General features: G+C 40.9%; 1 protein-coding gene across 8 annotated transcripts; it reads right to left on the bottom strand.

Moving 5' to 3' along the window:
- Positions 1-781: 781 nt before the first annotated feature.
- On the bottom strand, positions 782-17,114 carry rab3ip (RAB3A interacting protein (rabin3)). 8 transcript variants are annotated; one of them, XM_057323563.1, is made up of 12 exons: positions 16,849-17,114; positions 11,834-12,018; positions 11,475-11,745; positions 10,999-11,158; positions 5,560-5,655; positions 4,912-4,989; positions 4,602-4,790; positions 4,395-4,523; positions 3,524-3,636; positions 3,252-3,366; positions 3,015-3,084; positions 782-1,088 (listed from the first exon to the last, which is right to left on the bottom strand). In XM_057323563.1, exons 3-12 carry the CDS (start codon positions 11,735-11,737, stop codon positions 1,006-1,008), a joined length of 1,296 nt encoding a protein of 431 aa, XP_057179546.1. In that variant the 5' UTR covers positions 11,738-11,745; positions 11,834-12,018; positions 16,849-17,114; the 3' UTR covers positions 782-1,005. The 8 variants fall into 8 exon arrangements, with proteins under 8 accessions (XP_057179546.1, XP_057179544.1, XP_057179545.1 ...); XM_057323561.1 differs by having other exon boundaries at positions 16,853-17,114; XM_057323562.1 differs by lacking the exon at positions 11,834-12,018.
- Between the last annotated feature and the right edge of the window lie 40 nt (positions 17,115-17,154).

Below are 17,154 nucleotides of genomic sequence, written 5' to 3'. Positions count from 1 at the left end.
TCTTCAGTGTATCGAGTTGATGTTCAGGAGATGATCTTCAGTGTATCGAGTGGATGTTCAGGAGATGATCTTCAGTGTATCGAGTGGATGTTCAGGAGATGATCTTCAGTGTATGGAGTGGATGTTCAGGAGATGATCTTCAGTGTATCGAGTGGATGTTCAGGAGATGATCTTCAGTGTATGGAGTGGATGTTCAGGAGATGATCTTCAGTGTATCGAGTGGATGTTCAGGAGATGATCTTCAGTGTATGGAGTGGATGTTCAGGAGATGATCTTCAGTGTATCGAGTGGATGTTCAGGAGATGATCTTCAGTGTATGGAGTGGATGTTCAGGAGATGATCTTCAGTGTATCGAGTGGATGTTCAGGAGATGATCTTCAGTGTATGGAGTGGATGTTCAGGAGATGATCTTCAGTGTATCGAGTGGATGTTCAGGAGATGATCTTCAGTGTATGGAGTGGATGTTCAGGAGATGATCTTCAGTGTATCGAGTGGATGTTCAGGAGATGATCTTCAGTGTATGGAGTGGATGTTCAGGAGATGATCTTCAGTGTATCGAGTGGATGTTCAGGAGATGATCTTCAGTGTATGGAGTGGATGTTCAGGAGATGATCTTCAGTGTATCGAGTGGATGTTCAGGAGATGATCTTCAGTGTATGGAGTGGATGTTCAGGAGATGATCTTCAGTGTATCGAGTGGATGTTCAGGAGATGATCTTCAGTGTATGGAGTGGATGTTCAGGAGATGATCTTCAGTGTATCGAGTGGATGTTCAGGAGATGATCTTCAGTGTATGGAGTGGATGTTCAGGAGATGATCTTCAGTGTATCGAGTGGATGTTCAGGAGATGATCTTCAGTGTATCGAGTGGATGTTCAGGAGATGATCTTCAGTGTATCGAGTGGATGTTCAGGAGATGATCTTCAGTGTATCGAGTGGATGTTCAGGAAATGATCGTGTGAACGTTCAGGGGATGATCTTCAGCGTATCGAGTGGAAGTTCTGAATTTACAGCTCATCTCTGAAGTAACCCAGCTTGGCGTTGGACATCTCCTTACGAAGCTGTATGACCTCCCAGAACATCTGCTCTGCTTGATAAAACACAACACATCTCACACGTGTTACAGACGAAAACCACAACAAGACAACAAACATCATCTCATGTAGATCGACATGATTAAAAGCACATCAGTGTCTCCTGTCACTGTTAATACAAAGGAGAGGTGTGTAATCCGTGGACAGAAGTAATGTCCAACTTTGGAAAACCAGGGATATTGCATCATTATTATAAACTATTAAAGATGTATAAAAGATATTGTATCTGTGTTGTGTTTGACTTATGAACTGTATGAATACGAATTTAAAGGGATATTTCAGGCAAGAATCTAAATTTCCCCATGTTTCACTCACCCTCAAGGCATCCTAACTGAATATAGCCCTTTTTATACAGCGATCCTGGAAAATACACGGAAAATGTGTCCAGGAATTTGTCCAGGGATCGTTAGATTTTATTCATTCACACTGCCAGTGATTTTCTGGAATCTGTGCATGCGTTCACACACATCCCGTGAAGATCCCGTCAAGACACCTGACGTAATATACTGCAATGTAATGATGTGATGTGCTTTTTTTTGTGAAAATTGGGCTGATCACGCTGAAGGATATTTCCTTGAGGTGTTTTCAGGTGGCAAAATAGTGCAATTTGTTATTATTACTGCCTTCCTTCATTTAGTGCCAAATAGGTCTCAATAATCTCTCCTTTTTGGTTATTATACTGTAGCATTTATTGTTGCTTTTTGCAAATACATCAGTTTTAAAACAAACTTTTTATTAATATTTTTTATTGGTAAATGCAGAACAACGAAGAGCATTGTGGCACAAGAATGCAAGTTAGGCTATAGCCCAACCAGCTTACGCTAAATATAAGCTACATATAAAATGTCACATGAAAACAAATAAAGGCAAATTGTTCAGGCTTGTTCAGTGCAAATGTACAGAGCCTTAATGAAAAAATATAACGGAATGCTGCAAAGTTAAAATGAGCCAGTATTTTTGCAACATAGCCTAATTGAATACAAAAGGCACGGTATAATAATGTTTCATTAATATGATGTACAAAAGTGCACAAGTACAAAAGTGAACTTTAAAAGAGGTTTAAAATAAGTTTATCATTTTTTTTAAACAAAGTTTGAATAACGTATTTTATCATTTAGATTTTGTAAGCATTTCGGAATAAACTCAAGCAGATCGAATGAAAAACCTGTTAATAAAGCATATTGCACATAATGCTATAAAATAAAATAAGTCGGTATATGATCATGTTTATATTGTTTACAATGTTGTTGTTGAGAGAAACAATCTCATGTAAATGTTGGGGTGAAAGTCGAGTCGGTGTCTGCACTTGGAAGTAAAACGATACGTGGTATTATAACTCGGATTATTCTTCAAGAAGGAAGTCATACTCAGTTAGGATGCCTTGAGGGGGGAGTAAAACATGGGGAAATCTCGCCGCAAATATCCCTTTTAAGTAGGTTTGGCCAAAAAAAGTCACGACACAACACATAAACACAGTTATTGACTATCGCGTATATACAGTATATTGTATACCACTACTGTATATCTAACAAAATGAATGTTTGTAGTATCAAATATATACAGTTGTGCTCAAAAGTTTACACACCCCTTGCAGAATCTGTAAAAAGCTGAAACTTTTGGAAAAATAAGAGGATTTTTGAAAATAAAGGTTTATTTTTAATTTAGTCCTGCCCTGAGCGAAGTTATTTCACTAAAGAAATGTTAATTCTTTAGTGTGAACTTTATGTTAACATTTCTTTAGTGAAATAACTTGCTCAGGGCAGGACTAAATTAAAAATAAACCTTTATTTTCAAAAATCCTCTTATTTTTTCCAAAAGTTTCAGCTTTTTACAGATTCTGCAAGGGGTGTGTAAACTTTTGAGCACAACTGTAAGACAGGAAGAAACATACAGAAGTGCTAGATGATGAGCTGTTCTCTTACCATCCTGCTGTTTCACCAGTCCTTGAACAATATATCGAATGTAGGTGAAGAAGTTACAGACAGAAGTGATCTACACAAACACAGATGAAAAGCATCACACATATGCAGCTGCCCACGTCTCTTTTCATTTTTAACCGTGTCTTTCATGCAGGTATATATACTGAAGGGCGTGTGTATTTACAACTCAATAACTCCTGAAGTGTATCTACTGTGTCTACACGTCATTGTTGTGCTCACCCGGTATCGACAGAACGGAGAGACGTAATAATAGTTACTGGAGTCACTGAACTTGATCCGGTGTTTACAGCTTTTGCTCTGGCCACACAGAGCACATTTCCTACAACACACAAGACTTCACATCATCACACACACACACATAACATATGCTGCTAGAACACACAAATCCAGTGGAAGATATTCATATTATAATCATATTTACAGACGTAAAGACACGAGTTATAAGAAAAGTGAGGCATTAATAAACATGTATGCATGCGGCAGTGACTCACTTGGGTCCTCCGCACTCGACGGCAGACGCTTTGACCACCGGCAGAGGCTGAAATCCCACCGGCTCAACGCTCAGTAAGTTCTGCTCCACCGCCGACAGAATGGCAGAGCCCAGCTACACAAAACACACAATACGACTGAACCACAATCATGGGAAGGAATCTCTCTTTTAGAAAAGACTTGGCACTGTATGACACGGACACATGGTGTTGTGATGATGTTCACCGAGATCGCATTGTGATTTCAGCAACACAACATCTGAAGATTTTGAGATCTCCGTCAATCATAACGTGCACAAGTTTGAGATAAACAAATATGGAATAAAACTGAAAAACAAAAAAATGTGTGTGTGCTAAATGTCAAGTGTTAATGGAGCTACTTTTGGATTCCTCGACACGTTTTAGCAACAATAATCCAGGGGCGGAGTTTAGCGCTCAATTACCTGAACAGCAACAACTACAGGCCACATTTGAAACAAAACGAAATTCAAAAAGCAGATTAATTACAAACATGAACAATTTCCAACAACAGCTGTCATATTACGTTGAAGGAAAATACCAAAAAAAGATGAGTCCTGCCAAGAAACACATCCATGTTTCAAGGTTCAAAGTTGATTATAATCCCAAAGAGCGATTTTTTGAAGCAGCATGGAGTTTGTAAACATACAAAAAAATCAACAACATTCTAACATCTGACAAATCTAAAAGCCTTACAGCGGTAGGAATAAAAGAGTTTCTATAGCGATTGCTATACTATAACGTATACCCTCGGTAAACCGCACAATATTGACACGTATTTAAGAATTCAGACGAATGAATATTTGATGGAATAAGAGGTTTTGTGGGATGTAGAAACGCTGTTCTCTCACTGTACCTCGCTCTTGGAGAAGCTCAAACATGGATAAATATCTTCTCTGTAGATCCGCTCCAGAAAACAGCAGCTTTTCTCCAAAGTGGGCTCTTCCTTCCACGTTCTGAACTCCATGAAGAGCGAGGAGTCCACCTGCCAAATACACAAACACACGTCTGGCACACGTGCGTGCGGTGTGGAGAAGCGAAAGAGAGAGAGAGAGAGAGGCACCTCCTGCTGCAGAAGATGCGGCGGGACGCCCGTCTCCTGCTGACTGCCCATCATAGCGCTGCTGGTGCTCTTGTTACGAGCGTGACCTTTCTTGAAGGGTCCGGGGGGCATCTCTTTACACGGCGAGGTGGGAGACGAGGACAGAACCAGAGTCTTGAGAGCCGCCACCTCGGCCTGAAGAACGTCGATCTACAGCCGATGAAAGACACACATTACAGAGAAGCACATCCCTCAAGAACTGTGTGATATTCCACTTTACTCAATGATATGTTTCTGCTCTGATTATTGTCATGTGATGACGTGACCTCACCTTCCCCAGCGCCTCCTTCAGCTGTTTCTCTGCAGAGCTCTGCTTGACGTTTGCCTCGTGAACCATCTTATGAGCCTCCTGAGGAGAAACACCCTCACATCATCACACAGCACAGCGCATGAGATCACACCTCCACACAAGAAGAGATCACATACAAGATCAGATTCTTCCACATCAGACCACAGGAGAGCACTGCTAGAAGAAGATGTTTACTAACAAACATGAGAGAAATAAAAGAGCACGAGTATGAGATGAATGAGACGTGAGGGCAGCGGAGGTTCAGAGAGTGAATGAAGATGAAACACACACACACACACACACATTCATTTCTATCACACACACCGTGTGTACTGTACTATATGTGTTTTGTTGATTCCTTTAGAAAATACACTTAGTGATAAAAGATCCGCTTTAGTTGTGATCTTGTTAGGAACAATAATCTTAAAATAACTCGATGTTATGTCTCACATTAAACATCATGTCAATCTACCTGACAAATAGAGGCCACTTCAGAAATCATCATATCCATTTATTTTATTACAAGAACATTGAGCAAAAGTCAGATTCCTGATGTTTTCATGTAGATTATAAATGTTTTATATATGATGTTTTAAATGCTTGTGTGTGTGTAAGAATGTGAAGACAAACCTGAAAGAGACTAGCAGTGAGTTCCTCAAGCTCTCGTCCCAGCTGATCTCTCACTTTAGAAAGTCTCTCACACTCCTCGTCTTTTAACTTAAGCTCCTTCACCAACACACACGCAATGACGTCAAACACACAACAACAACAACAAAAACAATGAATGAATGAAGGTGTGGATAAATCTCTTCAAATCAAACCAGTGTCATCATTTGCTTCTTGTGTCTTCACGCTGACAGACTGAATGTGTGCACGACCACCTGACTCACATTCACACAAAACTCATGTTCAACACCAACAGAAACCTCATTCCTGCTACAACAAACCCTGAGCGAACCATTCCACTCACAGTCTTCAGTGAAACTAAAGGAGAAGAACAAGAGTCGACACAGCACGACATCATCTGACGGACATGTGACGTGACCAATCACGTGAGGAGGGCGGGTAAAACCAGAGCGGGTTCATGTACTGTAGGTCTTCCTCAGAGGCGCTTGACTCTGAACTAGTGATGGGAAGTTCGGATCATTTTACTGACTCGGACCTTTGAGTCTCGTTCCGCAAAATGAACAAATCTTTTTTTGAGTCATATCGTTCATTTCAGCAAAATATAATTAAAATGTTACGTTACTTTCCTAACACATCTACTACTTATGCAAACGTTGATCACATTACAAACAATACAAAACTATAATGCTATAAAAAACAGAAAAGATTAATTCATTGTTTACCTGGGTCTTTAGTCTATGATTAGCTCACCACACCTCTTATCTGACAAGTCCTCGGGTTTGACTCATTCGTTCATGACGTGACAGCTTCGTAAGCTAAACCAATGCAGTCAGAGCCGGAAAGAGAATTGATTAGTTCACCTTCTGAGTCTTCAGGTTTGAGTCGTTCGTTCATCACGTGACAGCCCCGTACGCTTAACCAATGCAGTCTGAGCCGGAAAGAGAATTGATTAGTTCACCTCTCGAGTCTTCGGGTTTGAGTCGTTCGTTCATCACGTGACAGCCCCGTACGCTTAACCAATGCAGTCAGAGCCGGAAAGAGAATTGATTAGTTCACCTCTCGAGTCTTCGGGTTTGAGTCGTTCGTTCATCACGTGACAGCCCCGTACGCTTAACCAATGCAGTCAGAGCCGGAAAGAGAATTGATTAGTTCACCTCTCGAGTCTTCGGGTTTGAGTCGTTCGTTCATCACGTGACAGCCCCGTACGCTTAACCAATGCAGTCAGAGCCGGAAAGAGAATTGATTAGTTCACCTCTCGAGTCTTCGGGTTTGAGTCGTTCGTTCATCACGTGACAGCCCCGTACGCTTAACCAATGCAGTCAGAGCCGGAAAGAGAATTGATTAGTTCACCTCTCGAGTCTTCGGGTTTGAGTCGTTCGTTCATCACGTGACAGCCCCGTACGCTTAACCAATGCAGTCAGAGCCGGAAAGAGAATTGATTAGTTCACCTCTCGAGTCTTCGGGTTTGAGTCGTTCGTTCATCACGTGACAGCCCCGTACGCTTAACCAATGCAGTCAGAGCCGGAAAGAGAATTGATTAGTTCACCTCTCGAGTCTTCGGGTTTGACTCGTTCGTTCATCACGTGACAGCCCCGTACGCTTAACCAATGCAGTCAGAGCCGGAAAGAGAATTGATTAGTTCACCTCTCGAGTCTTCGGGTTTGAGTCGTTCGTTCATCACGTGACAGCCCCGTACGCTTAACCAATGCAGTCAGAGCCAGTAAGAGAATTGATTAGTTCACCTCTCGAGTCTTCGGGTTTGAGTCGTTCGTTCATCATGTGACAGCCCCGTACGCTTAACCAATGCAGTCAGAGCCAGTAAGAGAATTGATTAGTTCACCTCTCGAGTCTTCGGGTTTGAGTCGTTCGTTCATCATGTGACAGCCCCGTACGCTTAACCAATGCAGTCTGAGCCGTAAAGAGAATTGATTAGTTCACCTCTCGAGTCCTCGGGTTTGAGTCGTTCGTTCTTTTGTCACGTGACGTGACAGCTTTGGACAGAGAAATTAGTTAATTTACTAATTCCAGTACAGGACCCATAGAATGTTGCGCATGCGCTACTGAACAAATCACTCCCTGAGACGACTCGTTCCTCCCGAGGATGTGCGCGCGCATGTGCTCTCAGCGCTCTCTTCAGTCAGTGGACGTGTACAACTTTCTTTCCTCGTATTTGCGTTGCAGATTTCGGGGTGACGACGAGATGAAAGTCATGGCGGCAAACATAAGTGCCTTTTCTGTCTGTTCACGGCTTGTCAGTGAAGCAGATGCGCAAAGGGGCGTTATAGCCGAGTTAAAGCGTGCGGCAAAGTGCAGACGAATGATCAGCTTGGCAAAGCATTTCACCAACAGACATCCCGACCCGTTTAAAGAACTTTAAAAGTGACAGGTAGCGTATGTGAATGATAACAATAGCCTGAATAATGCTTTAGGATTTATTTTGTGACAGGCCAACATTATTGATAACGCTTTACAACTGGTTCCATTTCTAAACATTAGTTAGCTAACATGAACTAATAATGGGTACTAATACTTCTACAGCATTTATTCATCTTAATGGTCATTTCAACGGATTTAATAAATACTTCAATCAATTTAAAATATTAACAGTTGTATTTGTTAACATTTATCAATGAACTAATATGAATAAACAACTAGATTTGTATTAAGTTACATAAACAAATTAATAAATGCTGTAAATAGAGATTTATTGTCAGTTCATGTCAGAATGCATTATGTAATGTTTTTAATGAATTTTTATGTATTGAAGTGAATGAATTGAACCATGCTTTAAGGTCTTAGCTAGTATTTATGTAGATTAATTTAAGTTTAAACAGTTTATTTTCTTGTTTCACCTCAGCAGACAGCAAACACTGAGACACGTACATGTTTAGGGCTGTATCATAGATTGACACCTGACACTCATATGTAGGTCTGTGTGGTGACATGTTGTTTTTAAATAAGGGGGAAGACATGCTCAAAAAGCAAGGCAGGAACACGGTGTAAGTTGTAAGAGTAAAAAATAAAATAACAGAATTTTAAGTTATTTATGTTTCATCATTTACACTGCGTTCCAAATTATTATGCAAATGATATCTTTCTCTGGTTTTCCTAATTTGTCGATGCAAATGACAGTCAGTATAATTTTCAAGTAATCAACAGTTAGGGTACATTTGGAATTTTATTGAACAAACCTCCCACTGACAACAGTATTTATTTAAAAAATGAAAAACTCAAAATGCACTGTTCCAAATTATTATGCACAACAGAGTTTGAAAACATTTCATAGGTTGTAAAAAACTGAAAATGGTCATTTGTTGAATTTGCAGCATTAGGAGGTCATATTTACTGAAATCAAAAGCTATTTCAATCAAAAACATCCTAACAGGGCAAGTTACATGTTAACATAGGACCCCTTCTTTGATATCACCTTCACAATTCTTGCATCCATTGAACTTGTGAGTTTTTGGATAGTTTCTGATTGAATTTCTTTGCAGGATGTCAGAATAGCCTCCCAGAGCTGCTGTTTTGATGCTAACTGCCTCCCACCATCATAGATCTTTCGCTTGAGGATGCTCCAAAGGTTCTCAATAGGGTTGAGGTCAGGGGAGGATGGTGGCCACACCATGAGTTTCTCTCCTTTTATGCCCATAGCAGCCAATGACACAGAGGTATTCTTTGCAGCATGAGATGGTGCATTGTCATGCATGAAGATGATTTTGCTACGGAAGGCATGGTTCTTCTTTTTGTACCATGGAAGAAAGTGCTCAGTCAGAAACTCTACATACCTTGCAGAGTTCATTTTCACACCTTCAGGGACCCTAAAGGGGCCCACCAGCTGTCTCCCCATGATTCCAGCCCAAAACATGACTCCGCCACCTCCTTGCTGACGTCGCAGCCTTGTTGGGACATGGTGGCCATCCACCAACCATCCACTACTCCATCCATCTGGACCATCCAGGGTTGCACGGCACTCATCAGTAAACAAGACTGTTTGAAAATTAGTCTTCATGTATGTGTGGGCCCACTGCAACCGTTTCTGCTTGTGAGCATTGGTTAGGGGTGGCCGAATAGTAGGTTTATGCACAACTGCAAGCATCTGGAGGATCCTACACCTTGAGGTTTTCGGGACTCCCGAGGCACCAGCAGCTTCAAATACCTGTTTGCTGCTTTGCAATGGCATTTTTGCAGCTGCTCTCTTAATCCGATGAATTTGTCTGGAAGAAACCTTCCTCATTCTGCCTTTATCTGCACGAACCCTTCTGTGCTCTGAATCAGCCACAAATCTCTTCACAGTACGATGATCTCGCTTAAGTTTTCGTGAAATATCTAATGTTTTCATACCTTGTCCAAGACATTGCACTATTTGACGCTTTTCGGCAGCAGACAGATCCTTTTTCTTTCCCATATTGCTTGAAACCTGTGGCCTGCTTAATAATGTGGAACGTCCTTCTTAAGTAGTTTTCCTTTAATTGGGCTCACCTGGCAAACTACTTATCACAGGTGTCTGAGATTGATTTCAGTGATCCAAAGAGCACTGAGACACAATACCATCCATAAGTTTAATTGAACAATATAAAATTAAATGTTAACGACACTTAAATCCAATTTGCATAATAATTTGGAACGCAGTGTATTTAATTACTTCCTGTATGTTGTTTTTGCATGGTATCAATTTAGTATTGGTATCAAAATACTTTTCTTAGGTATTGTATCGAAGTCAAAAATTTGGTATCATGACAACACTACTATATACACGTAGTAGGTGAAAATGAGTGTAATGTAGATTGTTGTTAATACGTCAAAGGTCAAAGAGCATACGGATCACATGACTATAAAACATGGCGGATGCAGTATGTCCAAAATGTATTCATACTACTGCCACACATACTATATAGAACGTACTGTTTTAACAGCCGATAGTTAGATACTTATTCAAATTCAGTATGTACTGTCACAGTGTGCGATTTCGTGTGTAAATGGTTCTTCTTCTGCGGCCCATATTTGGAGTTTCTGTGCAAGAGCACCCTCTGGCTTTCAGATGGGGCGGCATTTAACCGTAATTCATTGAGAAACTGAGCATAAGAATCACACGATTAATCGTCTCAGCCTTGATTTATAAGATTTAAATGGAAAAAGAAAAACTAGGGCTCCCTCAACCCACAGCAAATCTCAACACAACAGTCAGTTAATTCTAGTTTGGTGTTTATGTAGGGTTTGTTAGGCTTATCTAAGGTGAGCTAAGTATTCAGGGTGAAAGACCTGAAAGACCTTCTATAGAAAGAGATATTAAATAACTAAAGTAAAAAACAACTCATTAAAGAATAACCAATAGTACCAAACAGAGCTGTATTGTTCTCTTAAATAAGACGCGTCAACAACATCCGTGAGGATTCCTGATTCTGGAAAACGGTGGATGTGTAGTGAAAGTCGCTGGTGTCTCACCAGTTGTGCTTTGGCGAGTTCCTCCTTCAGTTTCTCGTAGCCCTTCTCCTTCACCTCCATGACTGATTTACTTCTGAGATGACTCCGACTGTCAGCGATGACGTTCAGATGATCTTCAGCACCGGCCGACGGCTCCACCGCGTCCCCCTGATCCACTCCACTGTGAACATGAATCCAGACCACACGTCATGCAAATGACTGCAAACTGTGCCTGAACCACCTGATCCCATTATAAAACCATTCCTCGAAACAACAATAAACATTCACGTTTATTCCTCTAGAAAAGCTCCGACATTAAAGAGGACCACACTGAAGCATCCGCTCATCAATGTACATCATCACAACTTACGATTGGATGGCAACAGTCCCTGCTCAAATAAACTGTACAGCCTCCCGGTGCTGTTCTAGTTCCGTGTTAGTGCTTTCGTCCAATCAGATTCAAGGAGGGGAACTAACACAGTCACAGCACGTCTCACCTGTCATCGTGCGTCTCTTCAGCGCCGAGGTGTCGGGGGGAGGAGTACACGGGCTGGGTGGGCAGCTGATCGGCCCGGAGTGCGTTCGGGACGCTCTGACCCGAGCTCAGCGAGTGTGTGCGGTACAGGGTGCTGGGCGGGGCATTGTGCTTCGGCGGGCCGGGGTCTGTTACACCGTGAAGATCCGGGGTGGTGGGTGACGCCAGGTTCACCTCGTGAAAACCCTCGAGCGGTTCACTGGCCATAGTCTTCAAGAGCTTCATATAGATCTCTGTGTGAACAGGGCGAGAAGAGGCATTACAAGGGCGCTTCACCCCAAAACATGAAAGAATCAACTGCAAAAAAATGAGTTCACATACAGACACACAAGTGAAGACATGAAGGTGTAAAACAGGAGACAACACCAGAGGTTCATTGTCAGCAAACGTCTGTCTGAATAAGCATCTCTCAGAAATCGTCACCATTGACATGCAGCACCTGAAGACCACCTGAAGACCACTCAGTCATGAATCCTCATGTTTTCCCCTCTGTTACTCTGTGACTCCTGAAGAACGTTTAGAAGAGTCAGTGGCGGGGTCTCATTTCATTCTGATGTCCGGAAGGTGTAAAAATACCACAAAATGTACTGTAGTAATGTGACAGAAGTTCCTTTATTGATTTTCTCAATGCGCTGAACTGTTTGTTTTAATGGAAGTGTCCATGAAATGAACAGATAATTGCTAGGGCTGTGCAAAAATATCGATACTAGTAACTAGTAACTATCGCAATATTTTTTTTCAATAGTGTATCGATAGTGATACCTCTACTATTGATATTTTTTCTTTTTAATCATGTCATATACATATGGCCAAACGTAAGTGGAAGCGAGCATGGCGAAAAATATAAGAACGCTTGGAGCTCTCAGAGCTGATGTGTGGGTGTGCTTTGGTTTTCAAAAGAAGTCATGGAGTAATGAGTTATATCAAATAATGCTGTTTGTAGGCTTCACAAGTCATGACACAAGTCACTTGGCTACTGCAGTGCAGTTTATTAAGAAAAGTAACAATGACATTTCTTGTGCTTTCTCGGATGTGACACCAGCACATTTACAGCACGGATGAAGCAGGGGTTTTATACTGCCCATGTTCAGTGTTTTAACTGTAATGCACCACAACAGACAAGTGACTTGCGTGAGCCGCCTTATTCCCCTGTGCTATCCTTACAGAAAACCCCCGCTGGTGCACAGCATGTTGTATTTCTAGCTCTACTTTTTACATTTTCTATTTAAAGTATTTCAATATATCGCAAATGTGTATCGTAACGAAATACACAGCAATATATTGTATCGTGATCCATCTATCGTGATATGTAACATATCGGGAGGCACTTGCCAATACACAGCCCTCATAATTACCAGAATATTTTCTTTCTGTTTCTCATAGTTCATGTTCTGAACAAACCAGAGTCATATGGAACTCAATACTACGAGTTACCATAAGTTAAAAAAAGAGATCTAGTAGCGTGCGCGCTCTGATAGCACAATTATAGCTCTGATACCGCGGTACTGACACTAAATCCACAAATACACAGACTGAGATGATGGACCAAATGAAACGACTGATCTGATCGTGTCGTTCAGCAATCGGCAGAAAGCAAATGCAAAGCACAATTATAGATATAGATTGTGTGTACACTGTTTGTTAACAGCAGGTGTTCATCATTAATGATCAATCATCTCTTAATGAATCACTTCATTATCTCATTATCTTCAACACTGCTTCAGTGTTACTTTAACACCCTATAGTGTGGACACATATAGACACCCAGCAGTGTTCATTTAACACTGGCACATTTGCTGTGTACTGTTTACATGAATTCAGGTACTGCTTTTCTTGACAGCAAGTTGTTTTGAATGCAGAATAAACAAGAAATGAGTCATTCATTGGTCTTGTGTTGCTTTTCTTTATATGTTTATCATATAAATATTGTATAATAATACTTAAATAAAGTAATATAAATAAAACAACTACAATAATGCAAGTATTACCAAAATAATGCATATTGTATGAACAAAATATAACAATGTATAAATTATATGCAACGTTGTTTTACAGTGTGCATATAACAGTTTGTGGTTCCGTGTTGTATTGAATCTAATAATAAGATAATGATAGTGCAATAATAATGTTAACTGATTGTATATTTGGTTTTGTTTACAATATATAACAGCTAATAACTAAATTGTGTGTGTTTGTGTATATATTTGTCTGTTTAATCTGAAGACCACCAATTTCCACAATCAAACTGATCCTGAACAGGGCTGGCAGTATGTTTAAGGTATGGAGACAAGAGTTGAATTGGCATTTCAAATTGTTGCATCAAACTGTTGCACATTCAGGCATTACAAGCATAATGTCTGAGCTGCCTCATTGTCTAGTCGGGCATGCAGTGCTTATGTACTGTGTGTGTGTCAAAAAGGTGTAAAGGGCTGTCAAACGATTAATCACATCCAGAATACAAGTTAGTGTTCACATAATATATGTCTGTGTACTGTGCATATTAATTTTGTATTTATATTTACCAATCATTGAAATTATAAATAAACATTATATATTATTACTATTATTTTTATTTTGTATCATATATAAAATTATTATGCACAGTACACACAAACTTTTATTCTGGATGCGATTAATCATTCGACAGCCCTAAAACACACACAGTAATAGTGTACACAATACATGAACACAGTTCAGACATTATGCACAAATGAGGTCTATACAATAACTGTGTGCCCTAGTCCACGTACTAGGGCACACAGTTCACGGCGCACACGGTCGCACTGCCACGGTACCTCACCAGCAGCTGAGACAAAATATTTTCTAAATGTGTCTCTAATGTGGAGAGCCTCTTAAAACGCGCGGTTGCTCCTTGGCCTCTGGAACTCCGACAATGCTGGAAATGCGTGCTTAGAGAAGTCAAAACTGTCACCCTGGCTGACTTGTCCCACTACCTCATGGCCCAGGTAGTTGCATAAGATGCATGTTGCTTTGATGATGCTGTCTGCCAGGTCAGGGTTAACCTCCATTGGCCTTTTGTAAACCCTGAATCTTTGTGTCAGAATGCCAAACGCATTTTCTGAGATCCGTCGTGCTCTTGACAGGCGGAGGTTGAAGATGCGCTTGTCTTCAAGGTTCTTTCCACCGTAGGGTCGGAGCAGATATGGCTTCATGGGAAAGGCCTCATCTTCCACGATAACATAACCATGACCTTTCCCAATTCGGGTGCAGATGGGAGCTCTAATGGGGGTGGAACAATCGATGTGCCACGATGGAGGGCCCCTCCCAGCGCAGAATCTGCGAATATGCCTCCATCGCTGTTCCCACCATAATTTCCCACATCGATGGCCAGGAAACGGTAATCACCAGCATCCACTAATGCCAGGAGGACAATTGAGAAGGTGCCTTTATAATAAAAAAAAGTGAACCTGTGTTTGCCGGGGCCTCAATCTTGACATGTTTCCCATCGAGAGCTCCAATACAATTAGGGAAGTTCCACCTTTCATTGAACCTCCTCGCCGTGTGTCTCCAGATGTCCTCTGTTGGAGTTGGCATGCAAGTGTCCTTGAGCTGATCCCTACAGTGCTGATGCCCAACCTAAAACTGCTGGTGATGGTGGTAAATGAGTCCCCAGTGCTCAGTGGCAGTTTCAATGCCTTTAATATCAGCAGTTTTCCCAGGATCCAACCTACCGTTCTCTGTGATTTATATAGTTTTTGTACATGTTTAAAATCTTTGAAAAGATTATTCACAACCATTTAAGATAACCAGTTTGATGTAATTATTATTACCAATGCATTATTCCAGTTTAACTTAATGCTTGTAACCAAACAGTTCTTGGACCCCCCTGATGACCATAGTCGGAGAAATAGCTTTATACATTTACATATACATTGCAATTTTTCCTACTATGGTAGTCAGTGGGGTCCAAGAACTATTTGGTTAAACATTCTTCCAAATAACTTCCTCTGTCTTCACAGATTTGGAACAACTTGAGGGTGAGTTAAATGATGACAGAATTTTCATTTTTAGGTGAACTGTCCCTAATGTAAAACTCGTCCGATGCCACAGTTTGGTGCGAGTGTGTGCGCGTGTGTGTCCTCACCTTAGACATACTGCCAGTCTCTGTTCAGGATCAATTGGTTCACGGAAATTGGTGGTCTTCTTTTTAATATGTGGCTTCAGTATCGCTAGCAAAGCATCAAACTGAGCAAATTTAACAAATTTGAAATCGGTCAGTCAGGATAATCCCGCAGTTCCATGATAAGGAGGTGGAACTCTCCTTCCTCGTTACACAACCTCAGGACTGGATGGACCCAATATTTCCTCTTTATTTTTCTCTTTTTAAGAAGAGAGAGGACAACAAAATCGTCATCACTGCTTGAAGACTCCATTTTGTATTTTTTTGCGATTTTTTTCGCAACGGATTAATAAATACGCATCGTACTCAGTGTGCAAGGTTTCTGTACGTGACACATTTTTAGGTTGACGAATACGAAATAACGTATATGAAAATTTCGGATTGTATGTGCAAAGACCTTAACTACCGTTTCACAGTAGCTTCCCCAGCACTGCATTTGTGCTCAAGGCACGTCATTGTGACACTACACACTACACTACAGATGGACACATAAACATTAGGGATGTAACAAAATCTAAATCTCACTCTACGATAATCCCTCGATATAACTGTCACGATACGGTATTTATTGCACCATTTAAGATGACAAATTATATAAACATCCTCTTTTCTTTATCCTCCAATCATAACTGTTGTTTAGAGTTATAGTATGAGATGAGTCAAATGACCTAAAAATCCCTTTTATATAATAACATCGTTGCACCAGATGGACCTTGACAAAGGTAACATCTATTATTTTTCCGATCATTCTCTCTGTTAGCCCCGGAAGACCTATCGTTTCATACAGTCATGTGACCACCATAATATTGAGACAATTTTTCTATTGCGATAACACGATATAGATAATATTGTGAGATCCCTAATAAACATTTCAATGTTAATGTACACACGCGCGGTGTCACACACGAACACACAGTTATCATGCTTTTAAAAAACACAATGACGCGAACGAACGGTTAACCGAAGCACATCACGTGATCGAGACAAACTCCTCATGAATAATGCATCAACGTCTCGTAGTTAACGTAACGACGACGCGTTTCATTCACACCACGTGATACAAGCCCCTTCGTTAATAATGCATCGACCCCTCATGAACATAGTGAAAAGACACTCTTAATTTCGCATTAAAGCTTTTAATAAAAGCACAAATCGCGGTTCAAAGCGCAAGGTGGCTGTCTGATGTCAAACGTACTCACGGGTACCGACGAGACTGTGCGTGTCTGTCATCAATCCAGCTGCTCGGCCACAAAAACACGCGGTATTATCCTCATGAACGCGTCTTCTCTCACAGCAATGCCGTGTAAATGAGGAAAATAACTAGTAACGTTAGTCGGTTAATGACAGCAACCAGCACAAGACAACTAACGTTACACAGCAGAGCCGCCGGTCGCCTCCATCCCGCTTCATGATTGTGCTGCTGCTCATAAACACGATTCCTACTATTGCCACGGAGGACCTCGTGAATATTAACGAGTTCGTTTTGACGTTGCTTAGAAAC

The sequence above is a fragment of the Triplophysa rosa genome, linkage group LG24 (assembly GCF_024868665.1).
Source record: "Triplophysa rosa linkage group LG24, Trosa_1v2, whole genome shotgun sequence".
Taxonomy (NCBI): Eukaryota; Metazoa; Chordata; class Actinopteri; order Cypriniformes; family Nemacheilidae; genus Triplophysa; species Triplophysa rosa.
This window is presented reverse-complemented; position numbering and strand designations above follow the sequence as displayed.

Excerpts from the sequence above, each read along its gene's own strand:
- rab3ip (XM_057323556.1), bottom strand. The coding sequence starts at position 16,883 with ATGACAGACACGCACAGTCTCGTCGGTACCC. Across the intron at positions 11,746-16,852 it reads GCACAGTCTCGTCGGTACCC|AGATCTATATGAAGCTCTTG; the intron begins GTGAGTACGTTT and ends CTGTTCACACAG. Across the intron at positions 11,159-11,474 it reads GAAGAGACGCACGATGACAG|TGGAGTGGATCAGGGGGACG; the intron begins GTGAGACGTGCT and ends TCATGTTCACAG.